The 14,435-nt window shown below is 42.5% G+C and overlaps 1 protein-coding gene across 1 annotated transcript in view; it reads right to left on the reverse strand.

Moving 5' to 3' along the window:
- The window catches only part of LOC141976721 (uncharacterized), a 119,884-nt gene that overhangs the window by 46,544 nt on the left and 58,905 nt on the right, over positions 1-14,435 (reverse strand). The window contains exon 9 of the mRNA XM_074937849.1: positions 8,565-8,585. Within this exon, the coding sequence (XP_074793950.1) occupies positions 8,565-8,585 (21 nt within the window). The remainder of the gene's footprint in view (positions 1-8,564; positions 8,586-14,435) is intronic.

The following is a 14,435-nucleotide window of genomic DNA, read 5'->3' on the forward strand; positions in this document are numbered from 1 at the left end:
ATTCAGAAGTGAGTGGGATGGGGTGATCCCAAGTATTTCTCCATGCCAACCAATGGAGCCAGGTGGGCAGGAATTTGAGAAGTACCTGAACTCCCTGCATGGGTGGCAAAAACGCTGCTCCAGCATGGATTCCTCAGGAGAGATGAAGGATTTGCAATACATCATTACTTAAAAAAATGTGGCCCTTTGTGTTTTATGCCTACATTTCCCAATATGATATAGTTGAAATCTTAGCATTAACTATGAAAATCAAGAGAAAAAAGTATAGGACACTCAGTGTTGTGAACATTTCTTATAGGTTGTTTCAACACTCCAGAAGGCATTGAATAAAATATCACTCTTCAGATACACTGAAGAGTTTCATTTCTTTACACTTGTGTGTGTGTGTTTCTTTATGCTGCAGACTGTGACACCAGGGAAGAGAAAATCCTAACTATTTTAGCATAACCAGTATTTACTTTTCAAAACCAGAGGAACTAATATATTTCAGTGTCCTAGGTCCTAGAGAACTCCAGAAGGAAAGGTTTACTTGTCTTCCCTTCTTACCTTTCTAATTTATGAGATTGCAGACTGGACAGAAAATCCCTTAGCATTTAATATCTGTGTCTTTTCCATCTATCCTCTCACCCTTCCCTTTCTCCCTAAAAAAGAAGCTGAGCTTATTTGTAGAAGAAAATACAAAACGGAGATAAATCATTTTATGTAATCCCCTCCCTAGATATATTCTTAGGGACCCCTGCTTCATGCAGGACAGAGAATCTTCTGTTCTGCATGCACAGCCCTAGCTTTGATGACAGCCAGCCTGGCATGGTGATAACAGCTAACTGCTTGCACCAGGCATGCCAGTGATGTTTTCCTTTGCTGATCTATTTCAGATAGCAATGGGTCTCAATCACAAAAATGGATCCCAATCTCAAAGCCCCAACACTTCAGGTAGGAGAAGGAAGGAGGCTCAGATTTGAGGGTTTTAGTGTGGGAAATTATAGAGAAAGGGGATGGCAAAGAAATTTAGAGCCAGTTTCATGTTTCAAACCTTACGGCTGTCTCTGGTGCAGCTCAGTCCAGTGTCATTAACTGAGGTACACTGGAGGGAGCTATGGCCAACCACCTGTGACCCTTAAACACCCTTAAACAGATGGTTCTGAAGCAGTGGCTGTACAACCACTTCTGAAAATGAAATTAACTCACCATTTATCACACAGTTTGTAACCTACTGTTTTAATAGAAGGATGAGAAAAAGTGGTGTGTGATACTTCCATAGCACCTTAATATCATGGGTTCACTCAACCTGCGTAACTTCAGGCAGTGGAAGAGCAGACAGACAGTGCTTTTGTGTATGATTGATGACCTTCATCTAGCAATGAATAAAATATCATTGTTGCATTTTAAAAATCTGTCATCAGCATTTGATATGTAAGAGGGCTGTTGCCCATCCCTGAAACTTAGTGGGTTTGTTTGGTTGGCACTCTCCTGATATCAAAAAGAAAGGGGAAGGGCTGAAGAGAAATCAGGATTCTGAGAATGACAGTCTCCAGGGCCAATGGGGAGAGTCCAGTGCTTCAGGTCAGCCTGACTGACAGGGCGGGCTGACTACTACAGCTAAGCTTAGTAAGCAGCTGGGGAGGGTGCAGGGAGACATTGCCAGAGACAAGGTCTTTCAGGCTGGATTCAGAGGGGGGGAATGTGAGCCCAACAGCGGGGCTGATACTGGGGAGAATGGTCCTGCCACCAATTGCCTGATATTGTGACCACCACTAGAGAAGGTGTCTGAACCATAGTATCGCCAGGGCCTGGGAGGGAGTCTTGGAGCTACTTCTCCATGTGGGCATCAATGATACTGCCAAGAATGACCTTGAGCAGGTCACTGCAGACTGTGGCTCTGGGAAGAATAAAAAGTTTGAGGCACAAGTCGTGTTCTTGTCCATCCTCCCTGTTGAAGGAAAAGGCCCAGGTAGGGACCATCGAATTGTGGAAGTAAATGCGTGGTTGCGCAGGTGGTGTTGGAGAGAGGGCTGTGGATTATTCGACCATGGGATGTTCTTCCATGAAGAAGGATTGCTAGGAAGAGATGGGATCCACCTAATGGAGAGGGAAGAGCATCTTTTCAGGCAGGCTTGCTAACCTGCTGAGGAGGACTTTAAACTATGTTCACCAGGGGATGGAGACCTAATCTCTGGGGGAAGTGGGATAAGAGGAGGAAGCACAAGGAGGAGGGTGCAACAGGGGAGGCCTCATGATTTATATTGAGAAAGTAGGGCAATCGGCTAGTTATCTTAGGTGCCTGTACACAAATGCAAGAAGCCTGGGAAACAAGCAGGAAGAACTGGAAGTCCTGGCACAGTCAAGGAACTATGATGTGATTGGAATAATAGAGACTTGGTGGGATAACTCACATGACTGGAGCACTTGTCATGGATGGGTATAAACTGTTCAGGAAGGACAGGCAGGGGAGGACAGGTGGAGGAGTTGCACTGTATGTAAGAGAGCAGTATGATTGCTCAGAGCTCCAGTGTGAAACTGGAGAAAAGCCTGTTGAGAGTCTTTGGGTTAAGTTTACAGGTGAGAGCAACAAGGGTGATGTCGTGGTGGGTGTCTGCTATAGACCACCAGACCAGGAGGATGAGGCTTTCTTTAGACAACTGACAGTTTCCAGATCAGACCCTGGTTTTCATGGGGGACTTCAATCACCCTGACATCTGCTGGGAGAGCAATACAGCAGTGCATAGTCAATCCAGGAAGTTTTTGGAGAGTGCTGAGGACAACTTCCTGGTGCAAGTGCTGGAGGAACCAACTAGGGGCCATGCTCCTCTTGACCTGCTGTTCACAAAGAGGAAAGAATTGGTAGGAGAAGTTGAAGTGGGTGACAACCTGGGCAGGAGTGAACATGAGATGGTCAAGTTCAGGATCCTGACGAAAGAAAGAAAGGAGAGCAGCAGAATATGGACCCTGGACTTCAGAAAAGCAGATGTTGACTCCCTCAGGGAACTGATGGGCAGGATCTCCTGGGAGGCTAATATGAGGGGGAAAGGAGTCCAGGAGAACTGGCTGTATTTTAAAGAAGCCTTACTGAGGGCGCAGGAACAAACCATCCCGATGTGCAGAAAGAATCGCAAATATGGTAATTGACCAGCTTGGCTTAACAGAGAAAGCTTCGGTGAAATTAAACAGAGAAAGGAAGCTTACAAGAAGTGGAAGCTTGGACAGATGACTAGGGAGGAGCATAAAACATTGCTTGAGCATGCAAGGGTGTAATCAGGAAGGCCAAAGCACAGTTGGAGTTGCAGCTAGCAAGGAATGTGAAGGGTAATGTTACCTAGCAGCTCTGTGTTCTTGGGGAACCAGGGCACAGTACCCAGCCTGTCCGATTCATGAAAGAGCTTCTCTCCCCCGCCCCCCCCACCCTCTGCTTGAACCAAAACTGATCAGAAGAAAGACTTACAAAAAGCAATGAAAAGGCAGTGGGAGGCACACCTAAAACCCTGGGATAAGGATGACAGGATTAAGGAAACTCCCCTAGCCTCATCTGCATTGAAGATGGGTCAAGGAGGCATCTCCATTAGCATACAGAATGGAGAACAGAGATTCCAAGGCAAGAACTGCACTGAACGCTGGGACCAGAAAAACAGGGAAGCACTGCATGATGGGGGATCTCTGCTCCAGATATTAATGAACCCACGCCTGCACACACCCAGCTCAGTAGTTATCAGACCAATTCTAGTAATCAGTCCTTTATTGGTATCCAAAATAGTGAAGCTCCCTAATTGAATTGTGAGCTCCCTCCAAGGAACACCGCCCAAAGCCAGGAATGATCAGCTCCCATGGTCTAGCCTGGTATACTCCCTTGTTTACACATAAGCAAATCTAGTGTTCTCTCTTGAGCCATTGTTGTTTCTCTACAAAAACCCCTACCCATGCTCAAGTATTCTGATGCCTGGATCCAAAATCTGCATCAGTTTCACTGGGACTTCATCTTCTCCTGACTGATCATGCTGGGGGCTCTGTCTGTCTCCAGCACTCCGGACCCTTAGCTACCACCACCACCTAGGACCCCAATCGATTCAAACTTCATGGAGTGGTGAGAACCCATCTCTCTCACTCTAAGTATAGCCTTCTGACCCTGATTTGTGTGATCAGTTAGTTTTCTAAACCTGACTTTTATAATCAAGTTTGTTAGATTAATTATAAGTGTTTTGTTTGTTTGGCTCCTCTATGGTTATTACCTGGCAATAAATAACTTTCATGATTAAGCTGGTTGCTTCTCTCCCCCCGCCGCCCCCCCCGTAGGTGTTTTTTGGTTTCCTCATTTGCTCTATAGCAATGCTCCTCGTACCTAAGCTAAAAGATCCCTGAAGTGCCCAAAAATCCTTTGGGGTTTGCTCATCAAGTCAGTTACTACCAGAACAATTGTAATCTGAAAGTGGGGATAGACACGTGCTGAACCTGGTACATGAGGGTGGCAGCTTGGAAATGCTGCTCAACCCAGTCTACTGAGTCCAGGGGCATATGAGGGAGTGCTGATTAACCCGGTCCTCTCAGATGTGCTCTGTTACAGTGTGTGTGTTTGTCTGATTCTGGGGCTGGAAGAACCCAGCCCTGGGGAACCTAGGTTCTCCAGGATAGCTCCAGTGGGAGGGAACTTTCGGCAGGGGGAAATAAAGCTCCTTATGAGAGCTCACGTGACTCAAGCAGTACAGTGATAGAAGTACAGAATCCTCACCCCACCCCAGAACAATAATCCTAATAAATGTGCATACCCCAAAGTAATGGGCAAAGCTAGTAACAGGAATAAGGAGGATTTCTACAGGTATGTTACCAACAAGAAGAAGGTAAGTGTGGGACCCTTGCTGAATGTGGGAGGCAACCTAGTGACAGATGTAGGAAAAGCTGAAGTACTCAATGCTTTTTTTTGCCTCGGTCTTCACTGACAAGGTCAGCTCGAGGTTGCTGAGGGAGTTGGCTTATGTGATTGCCGAGCCATTGGCTGGGTACATGTCACCTCAGGACAGGACACAGAGATAAAGGGTTTTTTTTTTTTTTGACACCTTCAATGACTGCTTCTTGGAGCAGCTAGTCCTGGAACCCACAATGAGAGAGGCAATTCCTGATTTAGTCCTAAGTGGAGCACAGGATATGGTCCAAGCGGTGCATATAGCTGAACTGCTTTGTAATAGGGACCATATTATAATTAAATTTAACATCCTTCTGGGGGGGATACACCACAGTAGCATTGAAGCTCACAAAGGGGAACTACACAAAAATGAGGAAGCTAGTTAAATGGAAATTAAAAGGTAGGGTCACAAAAGTGAAATGCCTTCAACCTGCATGGAAGCTTTTAAAAATACCATAACGGGCTCAAATTAAATCTATACCCCAAATTAAAAAAAAATGTAAGAGGACCCAAAAAGAGGCACCATGGCTAAACAACAAAGTAAAGGATGTGGTTAAAGGCAAAAAGGTAACCTTTACAAATCAGACATTAAATGATACTGAGAGAAATAGAAAGGAGCATAAGCTCTGGCAAGTCAAGTGTAAAAGTATCATTAGGCAAGTCAAAAAAGAATTTGAAGAGGAACTAGCCAAAGACTCAAAAACTAACAGCAATTTTTTTAAGTACATCAGAAGTGGGAAGCCTGCCAAACAATCAATGGTGTCAGTGGATGATCAAGGTGCCAAACAAACACTCATGAAAGATAAGACCATTGCAGAGAAGCTAAATGCTTTCTTTGCATTGATTTTCACTGCAGAGGATGTGAGGGAGATTCCCACACCTGCTCCATTCTTTTTAGGTGGCAAATCTGAGCAACTGTCCCAGATTGAGGTATCAATAGAGGTGGTTTTGAAACAACCTGACAAATTAAACAATCAGTCACCAGGACCAGATAGTATTTGAGCAAGAGATCTGAAGGAACTCAACTATGAAATGGCAGAACTACTAACTGTGGTATGAAACCTATCATTTAAATTAGCTTCTATACCAGATGACTGCAGGATAGCTAATGTCACACCAATTTTTTTAAAAAAGCCCCAGAGGAGATCCTGGCAATTACAGGCCAATAAGCCTAACTTCATTATCAGGCACATTGGTTGAAACTCAAGTTAATAAAAGAATTATCAGAGACCTAGATGAACATGATTTCTTGGGGAAGAGTTAACATGGGTTTATTTAATGGGAAATCATGCCTCACCACAAACCTAGAGTGGGTCAACAAACATATGGCTATAGTAAACTTGTATAACGCTGACAGACCCCAGTCATCGGCCAGTAGGATCAAACCGGGGACCTCTGGAGCTTAGTGCATGAGCTAAACGCCAACTGGCTGTTAGCTAAGGCTGTAGAGCAGAATCATTTTATCTTTCTCTTTAAGTGGTCTCGGTGCCACTAGATGGGACAGAACACCACACCCAGGAGGTGTGTGGGTTACACTTGGACTTTCAGAAAGCTTTTGACAATACCAAAGGCTGTTAAGCAAACTAAGTGGTCACTAGATAAGGGGGAAGGTCTTCTCATATATCAGTGAATAGTTAAAAGATGGAAAACAAAAGTTAGTTATAAATGGTCATTTTTCAGAATGGAGAGAGGTAAATAGTAGTGTCCCCCAGGGATCTGTACAGGGACCAGTGTTGTTCAACATATTCATAAATGATCTAGAAAATGGGGTAAACAGGGATGTGCAAAATCTGCAGACAATACAAAATTATTCCAAAAAATCCAAAAACAGACTGTGAAGAGTTAACAAGGGATCTCACAAACCTGGGTGACTGGGCGACAAAACGGCAGATAAAATTCAGTGTTGATAAATGTCAAGTAATGCACATTGGAAAACATAATTCCAATGATGCATACAAAATGATGGGATCTAAATTAGCTGTTACCACTCAAGAAAAAAGATCTTAGAGTCATTTTGGATAATTCTCTGAAAACATCTCAGTATGCAGTGGCAGTCAAAAAACCTAACAGAATGTTAGGAATCATGAGGAAAGGATAGATAAGACAGAAAATATCACAATGCCACTATAAAAATCCTTTGTACGCCCGTGTCTACTGTGTTCAGTTCTAATCATCCCATCTCAAAAAAGATATGAGAATTGGAAAAGTACAGAGAAGTGCAACAAAAATGATTAGGGGTAAGGAACAACTTCCATATAAGGAGAAATTAAAAAGACAGACTTTCCAGCTTGGAAAAGCGATGACTAAGAGGTTATATGATAGAGGTGTATAAAAACATGAATGGTTTGGAGAAAGTGAATAAGGAAGTTTTTATTTACCCCTTCACATAACACAAGAGTCAGGGGTCACCTAGTGAAATGAATAGGCAGCAGGTTTAAAACAAACAAAAGGAAGTTCTTCTCCACACAACATACAGTCAACCTGTGGAATTCTTTGCCAGATGATGTTGTGAAGGCCAAAACTATAACTGAGTTCAAAAAAGAACTTCAGCTAAATTCATGGAGGATAGGTCCAACAAAGGCTATAAGCCAAGATCATCAGGGATGCAACACCATACTCTGAGTGTCCGTAGCCTCTGACTGACAGAAGCAGGGAGTGGATGATGGGCGATGGATCACTTGATTGTCTGTTCTGTTCATTCCTTCTGAAGCACCTGGCACTAGCCACTGTCAGATACAGGATACTGGGCTAGATGGACCATTGGTCTAACCCAGTATGGCTGTTCTTATGTTATTATGTGTTATCAAAAACAAACACACACACACACACACACGACACTGCTTCCCTCCTTTGCCCAGTGTTTGACACCTTATGGTCTTTCAGAAACTCTATTGGTTTTAGCTTCCCTAACTTCTACAAGTATAGGGGATATTGCTAAAATGAGAATGAATTTTTAAATGCACCCACTGTAATGAGAGGAGGGGGAAGAGTTCAGTATGGAAATTTCTATTTTTGACAATTTAAGTGTGAGTGAAACTGATGAAAAATCAGCACAGACTCACTGCTGCCCTCCCTGAGAATCTAAGAAAAGGAAAGAAAATACTGAAACATACACACATTTTTATTCTGGAAAACTAAATTAAGGGTGAAATCCTGTTCTTTTTACTCATGTTAGAACTGCTTAAAAAAAGTTTTCAACTATATTTCTCCTACTTTTTCACTGAAAATATTTTTTTTAGGAAAATTACAAATTTTGGGGTTTTTTTTTTGTTGTTTTGTCAAGAAATTTTAAACCAAAATTAAGATGTTCATTGAGATTGGAATTGAATGTTTTATTTTGATTTGAATTTTTTTTGGATGGGGAAAAGTCCTTGACTTTTCAACCAGCTCTAAAGAGTACTCATGTGAATAAGGTAAGTAAAAATGGAACAAAGTACTCAGTACTGTGATGTGTGGGATACCCATGTCTCTCACTGAGATCAATGGGATCTGAGGACACCCAGCATCTCAGGAGATGGAGCCTTAAAATGTATCTTCCCTGTGTAGTTGTTCCTGACTTTGTCAGACACATTGTAACTAAAGATAAAGACTGAAAACATTTCTCCAGAAACAGCAACATCAATATGCCTCTGATTGTAGAGCTCTTCTCAGATTTTCAGAAGCAATAGACTCTTACCATGGTCCTCCAGGAGTGGTCCTGCAAAAATCAGCAAATCTTTAATCAGACTAAATAATTTAGAGATGTTACAAAATTCTCTGATAATGGATGAAATGAAAATACAAAATCAGGTCTCTAACTATCTGGAATTGACCAAATTAGTTGAGGACCATTAAATATAATAAAAATTAGAGGGAGATTTTCAAAGGCACAAAGTTCAGTGCCTCAGTCCCATTGAAAGACATTGGAAGTTGGGTGCCTATCTCCTACTTGTGCCTTTTAAAATATCACCTCTACTATTTCATGTTATATTTAAGTTTATACACAAACAAAATCAAGATTTAAATTTGTTTCTCACTCACAAAAATAACTCAGCCCCTTACATTTGTGTAGTAATTTGAATAACCCTGATGAGTGTGAAATTTATTACTTCAGCCTGCAGCAATACTGAGATGGGCACAAGATTAAAAAAGTGTAAACTCGCCCACACCCCCACCTATTCCAGGGCCGCTGGTTCAGTCAATGATGAAGGTTAGAGCAGCCTTGAGGGCTGCTCTAACTTGCACTTTGACTATAACAGCCCCTATGTATGGTTGCACTTTATGAGAATAGCCAGATCATAGGAACGCCCCAGATATGGCCCCATCTCTCCAGAAGCAATGTAACCTCTGAGTTACTGCTGAAGGGGGCTTAGAGCCAGTTACCCCACATTGTATGTCACAGAGTCCCCCTAAAATCAATGTATTCCTTTACAGTTCTTTGTACCAGATGGCTGCACTGCAACTATGACATTTCCCAGGGACAGTTTCTGAATCTAGCCCAAGAGTTGAGGCTTTTGGTGCTGAGAAGGGACAGTGGTAAAAGGCCTCTTGTGCCATCCCTCCACACTCAAGATAGGGTCTGGAGAAATTATGCCCCTAAGTAGGCAGGTTTTATACAATCCTTCTCAAGGATTATGTGTGGATCAGAGGCTGTTATTATGTAGGGGTTTAGGATGTGTCTTGAGAGTTCAAAGAGTTACTCTTCACATATCAGTGCAAGGTTTTGAATTAGAGTTGGGTGGAACATATTTTTCACAATCCTGGAATATTTTCAAGAGTTTGATTTTTTTCCCACCGCAATGGGGACAAAATCTTGAAAATATTTACATAACAAAAAAACAAAAACAAACCAAAATATTCAGCTCGGGTCAACTAAAACACTTTGTTTCAATAATTTTGAAATGTTTCATTTCAATTTTGACCTTTTCTTCCTTTTTAGCCCATTTTTAGTATATTTATCTTACATTTTGAAATGAAAACTCATTTCAGCTGGAATATTTTTTTTGAGGGGTGGGGGGGAACCTTGACTTTTCAACCCACTCTAAAGAGTACTCATGTGATTAAGGAGAGCAAACTGGGCTCAAAGCATTAATACTGTGATGTGTGGGATACCCACATCTCTCGCTGAAATCAGTGGGAACTGAGGAGACACACATCTCAGGAGATGGAGCCTTAAAATGTATCTTCCTACCCTGTGCAGAGGTTTGTGAATTGGTCAGACACATTGTAATGAAAGATAAAGAATGAAAAACATTTCCCAAAATCCCCCTGATTGTAGAGCTGTTCTCAGATTTTCAGAAGCAAACACACTTACTATGTTCCTCCATGAGTAGTACTACAAAAATCAGAAAACCTTTAATCAATTTAAATCATCTGGAGATGATGTTACAAAATTCTGATACAAAAGCATGAATGGATATACAAAATCAGGTCTCTAACAACCTGCAATTGATCAAATTACTTGAGGGCAATTACATAAAATTAAAATTAGGGGGAGATGTTTAAAGGTAAAAAGGGCAGGTGGGTGCCCAACTCCCATTGGAAGTTGGGTGCCTAACTCCTATTTGTGCCTTTTAAAATATCACCTCTACTATGCCATATTATGTTTTAGTTTGTGCACCAAAAAAATGAGGATTTAAATCTGTCCCTCACTCACAAGCATGATTCAGGCTCTTAAGTGAATGTAGTACTTTGAATTGCCCTGAAGAGCATGAAATTGACCGAATTAGCTAAAGGCGATTAAATACAATAAAAATCTAGGGACATTTTCAAAGGCACAGAGGGAAGGTAGGTGCCCAACTCTCACTAAAAGTCATTGGAAGTTGGGTGCCTAACTCCTCCTTGATCATTTTAAACTATCACCCTATGTAACGTTATGTTTGTCTGTACACAAACAAAATCAGGTTTTAATACTGCTTCACTCACAACATAATTCAGCCTCTTCAGTTTATGTAATACTTTGAATTACCCTGAAAAGTGAGAACTTTATTATTTCAGCCTGGAGCAATGTGGAGACAGGCACAGGAACAGTGGGGTTGAAACTTGACCGTGTCCTCACCTATTGCAGGGCTGCTGGTTCACTCCTTGATGCAGGTTAGAGCAGGCTTGAGAGCTGCTCTAACTTGCACCCTGAACTGTAACAGACCCTATGTATGGTTGCACTATCTGACACTAGCCAGCTCATAGAAATGCCCCAGTATGGCCCCAGCTGCCCTGCAGCAGCATAACCCCTGTGCTAGGGACTTCTGAAGAGGGCTTAGAGCCAGCTACACCAGATTGTATCTGTTGCAGAGGCCCCTACACCACATATTCCTTTTACAGTTCATTGTACTGGTTGGCTGCACTGCAACTATGACATTTTGTATTGAATGTCGCCCAAGAGTGGAGGCTTCCAGTGCTGAGGAGGGACAGTGGCAAAATGCTTCTTGTGCTGGCTCTTCACACTCATGATATGATCTGCGGAAATTCGGTCACTAACTAGACAGTCTTTATATAGGGAACCTACTCAAGAGTTATGTGTGGATCAGAGGCTGTTATTATGTAAGGGTTTAAGATGTGGCTAGAATGTTCAAAGAATTAGCTTCATGTATCAATCCAGGGCTTTGAATGAGAGTTGGGTGGAAAATAGATTTTCCATCCCTGGAATACTTTCAAGACTTTGTCTTTTTCCCACCTTAAATGGGGACAAAGTCAAAATCTCAAATATTCACAAACCAAAAAGTCAAAATCTAAACAAAAATTCAGGTCAGGCCAACTGAAATATTTTGTTTCAATAATATTGAAATGTTGCATTTCAATGTTGACGTTTTCTTTTTTTTAGCCCCCTTTTTAGTATATTTAGATTATATTTTGAATAAAAATCATTTGTATTGGGATATTTTGTTTTGAAAATGTCAGAATGTTGTGACAACTTTGAAACTTTTTTTCAAACCTGGAGCGTCATTGAATACAAACCTGTTTCATAAACGTTTCAGTTTCAACAAATTGGCATCTTTCTATGAAAAAAAAATGATTTGTACAAAATTCCCAGCCAGCTCTACTTTGAATGTCTTTGTCAACTGATGAACTCCATTTTGTTTTGTGAAGACCATTTATGATTATATTAATTTTGGATTAGAGTAGCCCTTATGTATCAGAGATTTAACACATAGTGGAAGCACTATATCTGGAAGCTGTGACAGAGCAAGCAGTAGTCATCAGTGTTGAAGGGCTTTATCCCAGTGGGACAATGGTTCTGCTGGAAGCAAGCCCAGTGACTTTAAATTACTCTGCTTATAAAGGGTGGAGCCTGGAAATTCCCTGGTAGAAGTGGAAAAAGGTGTCAGAAGCTGTTTTAAAAGCTGAATGGTCTCTAAGCTCAGGGGCTTTTTTGTAGCCAGGAACAGAACACCTAGCTGAAGAGAGTGGAGGTAGGAAATAAGTGGACTCCCCTAGGGACACTTCCCAAACCCCAGGACACCCAGGGTAGTGAGGACTGTTCTGAGGATTGAATTTCAGGTGTTTGTTATTTTTAAAAAATCTGTAACTCTAAGGCTGCCTTTAAGAGTAAAGTCAACCGTGGTTAAGAAATTCTCTTTGCCTACACCTGTGGTTCTTTGCTGTCAGGTTGTCCCCAAAGAGGTTGAAAAACAAGTCCAGAGGCTAGGTCCACAAAGGGATTTAGGTGCCTAACTGCCCATTTTGATACCTCACTCCAAGATTTGGATCCTCAAAACCTTTACTTAGCTGCTGTCTAACCCGGGGCCTCATTTGCTATGGCATAAAGGGGCAATTGTGCTCCCCAAGACTTTGGCTTGTCCCTGCCCAGGTGCTGCAGGTCCTTATGCCCCAGTCTGTCTTTCACTTTTTACCCTCCCTAGATTTTCCAGGATATAATATAATCACATACAATGTTCTGTATGCTGGCACAACGCCCCCACACGCCTCCTTCCCCCCCCCACCCCGTGCGCGCGCACACACACACACACACAATTTTACACCCTGTGCCTAAACCTGTAGGTGCCTAAAATTTGGCTGCTGGGCCTGTGCAAAGCAGCTTAAGACCTGTTGCCTAGTTCAAAGCAAAGCCCTAGCAGGATGCTCAAGCTAGGGGATCCCCCACTATCTTTCCTGTGGGGCCAGAACAGGTAGGCCATCTCAGAGGCTGTCCAAGAGCAGGCTTACCAGATTAGGCCCCTCAGGAGTAGTTAGCGCACTCACCCAAGATGTGGGACATCTGGGTTTAAATGCCACAGTACCCCATTTGGAGCAGGGATTTGATCATAGGTCTTTCACCTCCCAGGTAAATGCCTGAACCACTGGGCTATAGGGTATTATGTTGGCGGTTCTTCTCTCAATCTGTCCTCTTCAACCTGTTTGACTTTATATGAAATACTTGAATAGTCACTGCAGCAAGGAGTGAGTGAGACTCTAGAGCCCGGTGGTTGGGGCACTGACCTGGGAAGTGGGTGGCCCAATTTCCAGTCCCTGATCCAATGACTAAGTACTTCATACATAGTGGAATACTTTTAATAGTAGACACTAAGAGGCCCCTCATAACAGTTCTCAGGGGAGGAAGGAAACATGGAGTCAAATCACTGCTCCATGTCAGGTGGAGTTGGGATTTGAAGCCACGTCTCTCACATCCTGGGTGAATGCTCTACTACTGATATATAGACTAAATACTGTATATAACTACTGATATATAGACTAAAAAGGAACCTTTTCTGCAGTTGACCTGACTTAAGTAGCCAGTTCTCTTTGAGGGTTAAGCTTAGGCCATGCATGTTTCATCAGCAATTCCTACTGGTTGCTTTAGGCAGCACGGCATGTTGACTTCTGTGAATCCCTTTTTAGGCACCCACCTCTTCCTGTGCATTGTACAAGGAGCCTGAGCACCTACATTGTGACTGTGAATTGCACTAAGCAACAGGGTGCTTAAAATGAGGCATTGCACTGCTGAGTCTAAGTCCCCTTTTGGATCTAACTCAGCGCCCACAGTCTTGGTGGAACTCTGCAAGTGCACAGTTGGATTATTTGACTAAACAAATTCCATGTGACCCTAATATTTGACATCTCATTATTATTATTAAAAAATTAAACATGCAACAAAACTGTCAAAAATCCCCATTTACTTTTCTTTCACATTTGTTCTTCAGGAAAATATTGCCAGACCCCAAAATAATTACTAACAAGATACATTTTAAGGCCAAAATCATGCTGCTGCCAAATCGGCAGCACCACACCCAACACTGGGTATAGCTGGGAGCTGTCAGAGCAGATCTAGCTATGGTCAGAGTGACCTGGGCAGGCCTGTCCCCACCCTGACCCAGGATGTGTCCCTAGTGGCCCAGATTCCATCTGGGAGCAGCATATGAGGCAGGAACTACCACATGTTCCAGCTTGTGAATGAGTGGGATGCTGCAGGGCTGGCCTTACACTCCATTGACACCCCAGACCCACCATTGATCCCCCCCCTACACTCCGCCCTCTGAAATAACATCCTTCTCCCACTGCCAACTAACAGAGTTAGTCTGCTGTGGTGCTGAAGATTCAGGATTCAAACGTTGCTGATCGTGGAGGAGTTGTT

Source organism: Natator depressus, chromosome 23 (assembly GCF_965152275.1).
Source record: "Natator depressus isolate rNatDep1 chromosome 23, rNatDep2.hap1, whole genome shotgun sequence".
In the NCBI taxonomy this organism is placed as follows: Eukaryota; Metazoa; Chordata; order Testudines; family Cheloniidae; genus Natator; species Natator depressus.